This window comes from Scyliorhinus torazame, chromosome 7 (genome assembly GCF_047496885.1).
Source record: "Scyliorhinus torazame isolate Kashiwa2021f chromosome 7, sScyTor2.1, whole genome shotgun sequence".
Classification (NCBI taxonomy): domain Eukaryota; kingdom Metazoa; phylum Chordata; class Chondrichthyes; order Carcharhiniformes; family Scyliorhinidae; genus Scyliorhinus; species Scyliorhinus torazame.
In genome coordinates this window covers 61,680,056-61,692,545 of record NC_092713.1, presented here as the reverse complement: position 1 = coordinate 61,692,545, position 12,490 = coordinate 61,680,056, and the positions used below count along the sequence as shown (strand labels likewise).

At 47.6% G+C, this 12,490-nt stretch overlaps 2 protein-coding genes across 10 annotated transcripts in view; one reads left to right on the top strand and one right to left on the bottom strand.

Moving 5' to 3' along the window:
* Nucleotides 1-6,767, bottom strand: part of LOC140426259 (adenine DNA glycosylase-like) — a 34,875-nt gene extending 28,108 nt beyond the window's left edge. For all 3 annotated transcript variants that reach the window (XM_072510788.1, XM_072510790.1, XM_072510789.1), the window contains exons 1-2: nucleotides 6,638-6,767; nucleotides 2,554-2,678 (exon numbers count right to left, since the gene is read on the bottom strand). In XM_072510788.1, coding sequence (XP_072366889.1) covers nucleotides 2,554-2,665 — 112 coding nt within the window. In that variant the 5' untranslated portion in view covers nucleotides 2,666-2,678; nucleotides 6,638-6,767. The remainder of the gene's footprint in view (nucleotides 1-2,553; nucleotides 2,679-6,637) is intronic.
* A 152-nt stretch (nucleotides 6,768-6,919) lies between these two features.
* toe1 (target of EGR1, exonuclease) overlaps nucleotides 6,920-12,490 on the top strand; it is a 54,692-nt gene continuing 49,121 nt past the window's right edge. For 2 of the 7 annotated variants that reach the window (XM_072510795.1, XM_072510797.1), the window contains exons 1-2: nucleotides 6,990-7,126; nucleotides 8,119-8,159. Coding sequence is in view for 3 of the 7 variants with exons in the window: in XM_072510793.1 (XP_072366894.1) it covers nucleotides 7,924-8,034; nucleotides 8,119-8,159 (152 nt within the window). In the remaining 4 variants the exon portion in view is untranslated. Of the gene's footprint in view, nucleotides 7,127-7,699; nucleotides 7,745-7,862; nucleotides 8,035-8,118; nucleotides 8,160-12,490 lie in introns of those variants that run through there. The other 5 variants (XM_072510792.1, XM_072510793.1, XM_072510791.1 and 2 more) reach the window with 5 other exon arrangements.

Here is a 12,490-nt window from a genome sequence, read left to right as displayed (position 1 = left end):
CAGGTGAAATTGTGAGACTAGCTAAGAGGAAAAAGGAAGCATACATAAGGTCTAGGCGACTGAAGACAGACAAAGCTTTGGAAGAATATCGGGAATGTAGGACCAATCTGAAACAAGGAATCAAGAGGGCTAAAAGGGGTCATGAAATATCTTTAGCAAACAGGGTTAAGGGAAATCCCAAAGCCTTTTATTCATATATAAGGAGCAAGAGGGTAACTAGAGAAAGGGTTGGCCCACTCAAGGACAAAGGAGGAAAGTTATGCGTGGAGTCAGAGAAAATGGGTGAGATTCTTAACGAGTACTTTGCATTGGTATTCACCAGGAGAGGGACATGACGGATGTTGAGGTTAGGGATAGATGTTTGATTACTCTAGGTCAAGTTGGCATAAGGAGGGAGAATGTGTTGGGTATTCTGAAAGGCATTAAGGTGGACAAGTACCCAGGTCCGGATGGGATCTATCCCAGGTTACTGAGGGAAGTGAGAGAGGAAATAGCTGGGGCCTTAACAGATATCTTTGCAGCATCCTTGAACACAGGGGAGTACCGGAAGACTGGAGAATTGCTAATGTTGTCCCCTTGTTTAAGAAGGGTAGCAGGGATAATCCAGGTAATTAGTGAGCCTGACGTCAGTGGTAGGGAAGCTGCTGGAGAAGATATTGAGGGATAGGACCTATTCCCATTTGGAAGAAAATGGGCTTATCAGTGATAGGCAACATGGTTTTGTGCAGGGAAGGTCATGTCTTACCAACTTAATAGAATTCTTTGAGGAAGTGACAAAGTTGATTGATGAGGGAAGGGCTGTAGATGTCATATACATGGACTTCAGTAAGGCATTTGATAAGGTTCCCCATAGTAGGCTGATGGAGAAAGTGAAGTCTCATGGGGTCCAGGGTGCACGAGCTAGATGGCTAAAGAACTGGCTGGGCAACAGGAGACAGAGAGTAGTAGTGGAAGGGAGTTTCTCAAAATGGAGAACTGTGACCAGTGGTGTTCCACAGGGATCCGTGCTGGGATCACTGTTGTTTGTGATATACATAAATGATCTGGAGGAAGGTATAGGTAGTCTGATTAGCAAGTTTGCAGATGACACTAAGATTGGTGGTGTAGCAGATAGTGAAGGGGACTGTCAGAGAATACAGCAGAATATAGAGATTGGAGAGTTGGGCGGAGAAATGGCAGATGCAGTTCAATCCGGGCAAATACGAGGTAATGCATTTTGGAAGATCCAATTCAAGAGCGAACTATACGGTAAATGAAAAAGCCCTGGGGAAAATTGATGTACAGAGAGATCTGGGTGTTCAGGTCCATTGTACCCTGAAGGTGGCTGCGCAGGTCCATAGAGTGGTCAAGAAGGCATACGGCATGCTTTCCTCCATCGGAAGGGGTATTGAGTTGGCAGGTTACAGTTGTATAAGACTTTGGTTCAGCCACATTTGGAATACTGCGTACAGTTCTGGTCGCCACATTACCGAAAGGATGTGGATGCTTTGGAGAAGGTGCAGAGGAAGTTCACCAGGATGTTGCCTGGTATGGAGGGCGCTAGCTATGAAGAGAGGTTGAGTAGATTAGGATTATTTTCATTAGAAAGACGGAGGTTGAAGGGGGACCTCATTGAGGTCTACAAAATCATGAGAGGTGTAGACAGGGTGGATAGCAAGAAGCTTTTTCCCAGAGTGGGGGACTCAATTACTAGGGGTCACAAGTTCAAGGTGAGAGGGGAAAAGTTTAAGGGAGATATGCATGGAAAGTTCTTTACGCAGTGGATGCCTGGAACGCATTGCCGGCGGAGATGGTAGAGGCAGGCACAACAGCATCATTTAATATATATCTAGACAGATACATGAATGGGCAGGGAGCAGAGGGATACAGATCCTTAGAAAATAGGTGACAGTTTTAGATAGAGGATCTGAATCGGCGCAGGCTTGGAGGGCCGAAGGGCCTGTTCCTGTGCTGTAATTTTTCTTTGTTCTTTGGAAACATCTGGCACAGGGCATAAACAAAACCAGGCCAGCATTTAGATACAGGTTTTAATGCACTTAGAAACTCTATAGTGCTAAAAGCGAACACAAATCTGTACATTTCTGGAAAGCAGCATGGGAGAGAACAGTGGTGTCTTTCCCCAATCAGGCTTGGAATCTAGTCAGGTGAAGTGTAGTTGGCTGGATGTATCACATGAAATGATCATGGCAATAACAGAGATCCCAGTGAGTGCAAGTCCACATCACAAAACTGGCCAGGGACTGTCATAAAATTAGCAACATCCTTCAGAACCCAATAAAATGACTCGGGCAAGAAATGGAAATGTCTCCAAGTAGACTAAAAGTGCTCTTTCCCTACATTATACCTGACCTGAAATTGCAGGAGAAGGATATTGAGTGCACTAAATCCATCACTTTTGTGAAACAGCAAAAAGAGCTCTCACGTAAAACAAGAAAGCACACCAATTTCAGAAAACCACAAAAACTAGTACGACTAGAATCTGTAAAATCAAGAAGATTGGGGGGAGAAAAATAACTGAAAGTGTTATCAACAATTTGGAACTTCACTACATACCTTCTTTGATCCGTTCCCGACATAATCTCTTCCTTTGCGGAGAATGTTCCACGTTTTGTTTTCTTTTTAATGATGTTTTTCTGACCATCACTGCGTTTCTCAATTTGCTCATTCCAGTATATTCTCTGGGGGAAAACATATTCAAAATTTTGTAATCTCGTTCAATGAGGAAGAAAGCGGACAACTCAAGAGTAAATATTGGGATACAATTATTTGCCCTGCACTTCTAAAATGAACATTATTCTGACCATAAGATATTGGAGCAGAATTAGGCCACTCGGCCCATCAAGTCTGCTCCACCATTCAATCATGGCTGATATTTTTCTCATCCCAATTCTCCTGCCTTCTCCCCATAACCCCCTTATTAATCAAGAACCTATCTATCGCCGTCTTAAAGACACTCAGCGATTTGGCCTCCACAGCCTTCTGCGGCAAAGAGTTCCACAGATTCACCATCCTCTGGCTGAAGAAATTTCTCCTCATCCCCGTTTCAAAGGATCGTCACTTTAGTCTGAGATGGTGTCCTCTGGTCCCAGTTTTTCCTACAAGAGGAAACCTCCTCTCCACATCCACTCTATCCAGGCCTTGCAGTATCCTTTTAAGTTATGACAAAAGTGGAGAACTGCTAATTCCAGATTGGATATTTGCAGAGATGCATTTCATGAATTCAACCTATGCGTGTCAAAGTTGGTCCAATCAAAGAATAATTGAACATGAAATTACAAAGTTCCAAACATACACTTATGCACTGCAGCATATTTAACTGGTGAGAAAAGGAGTGAACAGGAATTTCTTCACACAGGTTAGTGCAGCATAGAATTATATGCCACAGGGCAGGAGGTAGCTGCACCTTGAGAATTATATGCCACAGGGCAGGAGGTAGCTGCACCTTGCAGAGAAAGCAGATAAATATTTGAAAATAATAAAAGATTCAAGGTTATGGGGAAATAACAGGATTGTTGGAAAGAGTTAGTAGAGATACAACAGGCAGAATAGCTTTTCTTCTGTGCTTTAAATGCATAAGGTTCCAACTCTCTCCATGTTTGTGCTATTAATTGCAGAAGATGGCGGTGTAGTGGTCATGTTAGTGGACTAGTAATCCAGAGACACAGACTAATGCTCTGGGGTCACCACATTCAAATCCCACCATGGCGGTTGGTGGAATTTAAATTCTAGTAACAAATCTGGAATTGAAAGCTAGTCTCTCACACAACTATCATTGATTGTTGTTTTAAAAAAAAACATCACCAATGTCCCTTAAGGGAAGGAAATCTGTCATCCTTATCTGGCCTACATATGACTCAAGGTAGCTAACTCTTAGTGATGCACCATCAATTACACACGAGGCAAGTTGTAGAAAATGAAGTAATGGTTTTAATACTCTAAGATGTAGCCTGTCTGCTGCTGAACCCAGACTGGAGACAGGGCTACAGATCAGTCAACTATATACAAACACCTAGTGGGGCGGAGCCACAGAAGAACAATATATAACAGTGAGTAACAATGGAACAAACAGTAACAAAGAATATATACAGCGCTGTAAGTAACAGTGGAAAACAATAACAGTGGTTCACCACATTCACCCCCTGTTAAAATAAAAAAGTCCAGCGGGGGTGAAGCAAACTTATAGATTAAGTCTATCAGGAGCTTTAACCGTCCGCTGTGATCTCCTCAGTCCCGGCTGTGGTGTGGGCACTGGTGTCGAGACCTGCGACTCCGGGAGCGTGTCATCCTCTTCTTCTTCCGGAAGCATCGACAGAGAGGGAGATGGTGTAGACGCGGGGCGATGGTAATGGAGGTAGACGGTGGAGGGTCGGGTGGGGAACCAGCGGGTGCCAGGTCCCGGAGGGAGACGGTGTCCTGCAGCCAGTCCTGATGTGCCACATAGGCATAATGTGGGTTAGCGTGGAGAAGCATAACCCGCTCGACCAGGCGATCGCTTTTGTGGTTCCTCACATGCTTCCGGAGGACAGGCCTTTGGTTGTCAGCCAAGACGGGAGCGAGACCCCTGAGGTGGACTTCCTAGGGAAGACAAACATACATCCGTGAGGGGTCTCGTTGGTGGCAGTACACTGAAACGACTGGATAGAGTGGAGCGCATCAGGAAGGACCTCCTGCCAACGGAGACTGGGAGACTTCTAGACCATAGGGCCAGGAGGACGGCCTTCCAGACCGTCACGTTCTCCCTCTCCACCTGTCCGTTTCCCCGGGGGTTGTAGCTGGTAGTCCTGCTTGAGGCGATGCCCTTGCTGAGCAGGAACTGACGCAGCTCATCACTAATGAACGAGGAGCCCCGATCACTGTGGATGTAGGTGGGGAAACCGAACATAGAACATTACAGCGCAGTACAGGTCCTTCGGCCCTCGATGTTGCGCCGACCTGTGAAACCACTCTAAAGCCCATCTACACTATTCCCTTATTGCCAATATGTCTATCCAATGACCATTTGAATGTCCTTAGTGTTGGCGAGTCCACTACTGTTGCAGGCAGGGCATTCCACGCCCTTACTACTCTCCGAGTAATGAACCTACCTCTGACATCTGTCTTATATCTATCTCCCCTCAATTTAAAGGTATGTCCCCTCATGCTAGACATCACCATCCGAGGAAAAAGGCTCTCACTGTCCACCCTATCCAATCCTCTGATCATCTTGTATGCCTCAATTAAGTCACCTCTTAACCTTCTTCTCTCTAACGAAAACAGCCTCAAGTCCCTCAGCCTTTCCTCATAAGATCTTCCCTCCATACCAGGCAACATTCTGGTAAATCTTGTGAAGAGGTTGTGCAGGGCCTTGATGACAGTGGCCGAGGTCATGTCAGGGCATGGGATGGCGAAGGGAAAACGTGAGTACTCATCAACGATGTTGAGGAAGTACACGTTACGGTCGGTGGAGGGGATGGCCCTTTGAAGTCGATGCTAAGGCGCTCAAAGGCGCCTTTGCCAGGTGCGCTCTGTCTGGCCGATAGAAGTGCGAGGAGGTGCCGGGCATACACCTCGTTTACCACCCTCATGTACAGCCCTTTGAGGAGTGTAATCGTCTCGTCGTACAATGCCGCGTCACTGATGAGGGTAAATATGCGGTGGCTCACCCGGGCGTTGAGGACCCAAATCTTGTGCTCCCCTGAGACGGTGTCAGTGGAAGAGTCGAGGTAGGCCTCGAAACAGCTTAGCCAATGCTGGAAGGTCGCGGTGGTGTCGGCTGCCTCTGGGTCCAGGTCCAATCGTTCAGGCTTGAGTGACTTATCCATCGTACTATCTTAATTGATGCACCATCAATTACACGAGGCAAGTTGTAGAAAACAAAGTCAAGGTTTTAATACTCTGGATGTAGCCTGTCTGCTGCTGAACCCAGACTGGAGACAGGGTTACAGATCAGTCAACTATATACAACACCCAGTGGGGCGGAGCCAAGGAAGAACAATATATAACAGTGAGTAACAATGGAACAAACAGCAACAGAGAATATATACAGCGCTGTAAGTAACAGTGGAACAACAATAACAGTGGTTCACCACAGCTGCCCTGTGAAATGGCCTGGCGAGCCAATTCAGGGACAATTAAAGGCGGGCAATAAATAAAATGGTGGCCTTCCCCAGTTGAACATATTTACAGTTGAACATGTTTAAAGTGTAGATGCCAATTTGCAAGCAGCTGGAAGAAAAGTCCAGTTTTCACAAGTGAATCAAGCTCTGCTCATTAAGACCGATAGCCAACAATAATTCACTCTATTATCATGCAGTTCAACAAGCTCTCCAAACACAATACAATCGTGAAGGGATGAAAACCCTCATTTATCCTGTTCAGGTGGACGTAACAAATGGCAGGAGTCACCATAATGAAACTTTAAGTGTCTGGCTTGATGCTCTGTTTCACAATATATAAAGCTCGGCCTCCGCGCGAGCTTTCCTCGTGTTTGCTTTTTGAATAATAAACAATCTTGCAGCGGCTGCCGCCTGGACTTGCTTCACGACATCCCTTCCGGGTCTAATGCCCCCCCCCCGCCCCGCCCCCCGCCCCCCGCCCCCGGATAAACCACAACTTAACCCGAAAATAACGGGCAGATGGATATTTGATAAGAACTCACGATTAAACATCCCCCACATTGAGCTCCGCTCGGCCGATCTACACCGGCGGCGATCCCAAGCCTCCGCCACCCTCCAATAGACCTTATTCAAAGGCGACATCAACGAAGAAGGACCTGCCTCGGACTCTCTACTCGATTTGCCTGTGAAAACATCACTGCGGACTTGTCGCTGAAACGTTTTGCGCGCGGGTGCGCCTGACAATTTTCCACCCCAGCCGCTCAGGGCGTTAAATTTTGTTCGCCGAATTTAACGCCGCCCCCGTCCGGAGGGGGTTCCGTGATTGCTCCGTTTCTCATCCGGGCGCGACCGCAGCAGAGAAGGACCCGGTCCGTGTGGCTTGTGGAGGTGGGTTCATGGCGGCTGCGAGTCCTGCTCGCTCACTCCGGTGTCTCTCCCCTCGCCCTGATGGTGCATCAACCCTGTAAATAGGAGCAGTGAGGCTTCACATAAATATCCATCTGGGAGAAAGAGAGGGATTGAGTGAAGGGGTAGGTAGAGGACGAAGAAATACAGCAACAGGACATCCCAAAGGGGCGGGTGGGGTGGGGGGGCCGTCTCCATTGCTTCAGGCACCTTTTGTGTGATGTGCCTCCTGCATGGCGCCTTTTTATCTGAATTGCATAAACGTCTCCCTTTAGTGAAACATGTTCTGATCTCTTCTAATTATCTGGGGCAACACAGAAATTTGGGATAACCGAATTTAGCTGCAAAAGAGGGAAGCTCGTGCAACAGTCTAGGTTTTTTTTAAAACCTCTTATTTTACCTTTTTTAAAACAAGCACCTTGAATTTGGGCGGGTAGGTGTCGAGCCAAACGTCCAAAGCACTCGTCGTTACCCTAAATTGCACTTCAACACTGGCATGGTTATGATATTCCTGACTGGGGGATAAGCCTCAGAATTATTTAAAAATGTCAACTAAAGAAGACAAAATTCTATTGAGTTTAATTTTTTTTAAACATGGCTGTAATACTAGTGAGCAAAGTTGGATCAGTTTACAATGGTGTTTAAATTACCTCCAATTGCATTTAAGGTTTTTGTTGAAAATATTTTTTTTTTCTAAGTGTGTGATGGATAAGCAGTATAATAAGGTTTAACCAGAGAGGAAGGTGAGATTTTAAAAGAAAATTCTCTAGTGCACACATACAATGTCCTTGTAAAATTATATATGTCAATTGGAAAAACGGTTCTCCGACTATTTTATTTAACATGCGCTTTTTTTTAAAGACTGTGAATGTCATGAAGTTGATTTAACAAATCATTTGGCATTGACGAACATCTGGTGAAGATGTCCTTTATGAAAGTGCCTGTTGTTGATGTCCACACTGACAATTTTAAGGAGATCTGGCCATCTATGCTGCTTGCAGTAAGGACAGCAAATTTCATAGCCCTTGATACTGTGAGTGCAGCATTTCTTATCTCTTAATTGTTTTAAAGTCATTTTAAAATGATAAACATTTATATTTGACTGCTCTACTCACAGGAACTAAGTGGACTTGGGACACGAAAAGCTTTGCTGGCACAGTGAGTAGAAACTTTGTTGTGGTTAAAGGAGCTTATGAATGAAATGAAAAATCGCTTATTGTCACAAGTAGGCTTCAATGAAGTTACTGTGAAAAGCCCCTAGTCGCCACATTCCGGCGCCTGTTCGGGGAGGCTGGTACGGGAATTGAACCGTGCTCCTGGCCTGCCTTGGTCTGCTTTAAAAGCCAGCTATTCAGCCCACTGTGCTAAACCAACCCCTATCCCTCTATATTCAGTTCAGTAATATTTTTACAATATTGTGATGAGTGGTGTCCTTTCAAATTGATGCTGCCATTGCCCCATTCCTCAAAAATACAAACCCAGACCCCCTCAGTCTTTGCAAACTACTGTTCGATCTCCAAATTCTGTTTCCCCTCAAGACCCTGAACTAATCCTCTCCCAAATCCATCCCTATCTTTCCTGGAACACCCATGTTTGAATCCTTCCAATCAAGTTGCTGCCCCTGCCAAAGTCACAACTTGCATCCTATGTTATTGGCACAAGTAAATTTTCCCTTCTTGAGCTGTCTTCAGCCGTTGAGTTGACCATACCATCCTCCTCCAATGCCTGTCGTCCAGCTGAGTGGGGTGCCTCGTATGGTTCCATTCTTATCTATCTAATCACTTAGTAGTTTCTCTTCTTGCTCCCGCACCATTACCTTTGGTTTCAAGGATCAATCCTTGGACTTCCGGTGGCGGCCATGGAGGAGTAGGTCGCACATTTGATAGCTCCCGCCTGTGACGGACTTTTGGACCTTTTTTCCCACCGTTTTTTCCGGATTTTGTGGGATAAATCGGTGAGGAGTGAGACAGTGAGGAGAAATCCCCCTCAGGTGTATGGAGAATTGAACCAGAAGTGGCGATGTGAGAAAACAGTCATACAAGGAAGACGCGAGCAGAGCTGGCAACGCGGGAAAGCATGGCGGAGAGCAAGGGCCTTGAGGAGATGGCACAGTGGTCGACGGAGCAGCTAGTGACGTTTTTCGAAGATTGCTTCGCCAAGCTGAAGAAGGACACGCTGGACCCGATTTAAGGCTTCGATTGATCAAGTTGTGCAGAATCAAGAGACCCACTGGAGAGCGATCCAGGAGGTGGAGGAAAAAGGTGTCCTAGCACTAGGAGTACATAACCGTGCTGGAGACCAAGGTGGAGATGATGAACGACCACCAGAAAAAAATGCAGGAGAGACTGGAGGACCTGGAGAACAGGAGGCAGGGTCTTGGAATTGTCGGCCTCCCTGAAGCCAGCGAGGGATCGGATGCGAGGTCTTATGTGACGAACATGTTGGAGAAGTTGATGGGGGCTCAGGCGTTCCCTTGGCCCCTGGAAGTGGATAGAGCGCACAGAGCCCTTGCGAAGAAGCCCCGGGCGAACGTGCCGATGAGGGCGATGGTGGTATGCTTTCACCGATTCCTGGACAAGGATACGTTCTGCGGTGGGCCAAGAAGGCACGGAGCAGCAAGTGGGAGAATTGTGAGCTGCGCATTTATCAGTACCTGGGCACGGATCTGGCCAAGAGGCGAACTGATTTTAATCGGGCAAAAACAGCCCTCTTTATGAAGGGGGTGAAGTATAGGATGCTGTACCCAGCCCATCTGGGGGTCACACATGAGGAACAGGGCTTCTACTTCGAGACACCAGACAAAGTATGGACTTTTATTAAAGGAAAGAGGCTGGAGGCGAATTAAAAGAGCCTTGGAGAGTACTGTGGCGGCGATTTGTTGTGCTGGGCTGTATAAGTAGTGCTATGTGTAATAAGGGGCTGTTTTGATGGCTAAAGGTAACTTTGTCTTGCAGGGAGCTGGTTAGAGGGGGGATGGTCGTTTGGGGCTGATTTTGTTTTTTGGGTGTTTTCTTTTCTAAAGTGGCTGTTTGTCCACTATTTTTTCCCGATGTTTGTTTACTGGGGAATGTGATGCTTTGAATATGCTTGGCGGGCTGGGGGCTGGAAGCCCCCCCGACCAGGCTGATTACATGGAACATCAGAGGGCTGAATGGGCCAGTCAAGAGGGCTCGTGTGTTTGCGCATTTGAGGGGGCTGAAGGCAGACGTGACAATGCTACAAGAGACGCACCTAAAGGTTATAGACCAGATGAGATTGAGAAAGGGGGGGGTTAGCCAAGTATTATAGAACATTACAGCGCAGTACAGGCCCATTGGCCCTCGATGTTGCGCCGACCTGTGAAACCACTCTAAAGCCCGTCTACACTATTCTCTTATCGATAGAACATAGACTTTCTACTCCAGACTGGACTCAAACACCAGGGGAATAGCGATCCTGATCAACGAACGAGTGGCATTCGAGGCGGGGAGAATCTTGTCAGACAAGGGGGGTAGGTACATAATGGTGAGTGGGAAGCTGGAGGGGGTGCGAGTGGTACTTGTGAACATACATGCTCCGGATTGGGACGATGTGGAATTTATGAGGCGGGTTTTAGGTAAGATCCCAGACTTAGAGTCGCATAAACTGATCGTGGGTGGAGACTTTAACACAGTCATTGATCCGGAACTGGATCAGTCAAAATCCAGCACAGGGAGGAGGACGGCTGCGGCAAAGGAATTGAAGGGGTTTATGGAACAGATGGGGGGGAAGTAGACCCATGGAGGTTTGCACAGCCAAGGGCGGAGTTTTCCTTTTTCTCACATGTCCACAAGGTATAGAATTTCATAGAATTTACAATGCAGAAGGAGGCCATTCGGCCCATCGAGTCTGCACCGGCTCTTTGAAAGAGCACCCTACCCAAGCCCACACCGCCACCCTATCCCCATAACCCAGTAACCCCATCCAACACCAAGGGCATTCTCTCATCGACTTTTTTGTTCTGAGCAGGGCGCTAATACCGGAGGTGGTGGATACTGAGTACTCTGCAATCGCAGTGTCGGATCATGCCCCGCATTGGGTGGATCTATGGGTTAGTGTGGAGAGAGGGCAATGCCCGCTGTGGAGACTGGATGTGGGGTTGTTTTTGGACGAAGTGATCTGTGGGCGGGTTAACAAGTCGATCCAGAATTACCTGGAAACAAATGATACGGGAGAGGTCTCCGCAGTAACAGTTTGGGAAGCTCTGAAGGCAGTGGTCAGAGGTGAATTAATCTCAATACGGGTCCACAGAGAAAAGGTGGAATGGGCTGAGAGGGATAGGTTCATGGAGGCGATACTTCAGGTAGACAGGGGATATTCTGAGGCCCCGGACGCGGGGCTACTGAGGGAGCGGCGGAGGTTACAGGCTGAGTTTGTGCTGTTGACCACAGGGAAAGCGGTGGAGCAGTTGAGGAAGGCAAGGGGGGGGCGATCTAGGAGTACGGGGAAAAGGCAAGCAGAATGTTGGCGGACTCGCTCAGGAAAAGGGAGGCGGCCAGGGAGATGGGTAAAGTAAAGAGTAAAGACTGGAATATTGTTCTGGACCCTGCGGGGGTGAACGAGGTGTTTAAGGACTTCTAAAGTAAATTATATGAGTCGGAACCCCCGGCTGGAGTGGAGAGGATGAGGCAGCTTTTGGATCAGTTGAGGTTTCCGAGGATAGATGAGGATCTGGTGGAAGGACTGGGAGCCCCGATTGAGGAAATAATTAAGGGGCTGGAGGGCATGCAGTCGGGCAAGGCCCCGGGGCCTGACGGCTACCCGGTGGAATTCTATATGAAGTTTTCAGCGATATTGAGCCCACTGCTGGTGAGGACATTTAATGAAGCAAGAGAGAAGGGAGTCCTCCCCCCAACAATGTCGCAGGCCTCTATTTCATTGATCCTGAAACGGGAGAAGGATCCGGAGCAATGTGGGTCTTACAGGCCAATTTCTCTACTGAATGTGGACGCCAAACTGCTGGCTAAGATACTGGCCACAAGGATAGAGGACTGTGTCCTGGGGGTGAAAGGAGAAGACCAGACGGGATTTGTAAAGGGCAGGCAACTCCAGGCCAATGTTCAAAGGCTTTTGAATGTTATTATGATGCCCTCAGAAGGAGGGGAGGTGGCGGTGGTGGTAGTGATGGATGCGGAGAAGGCTTTTGATCGGGTGGAGTGGAATTACCTGTGGGAGGCACTGGGAAGGTTTGGTGAGGGCTTTATTGACTCGGTGCGGTTGCTCTATCAGGCACCAGTGGCGAGTGTGCGTACGAACCGGTTGAGGTCGGGGTACTTTAAACTACACCAAGGGACGTGGCAAGGGTGCCCCCTCTCCCCGTTACTGTTTGCTCTGGCCATAGAGCAATAGGCCATGGCGTTAAGAGCCTCTAGGAACTAGAAAGGGTTGGCTTTTGGGGTGGGGGGGGGGGGGGTGAAGCATCAGGTCTCACTCTACGCAGATGACCTGCTCTTGTATATTTCAGACCCGTT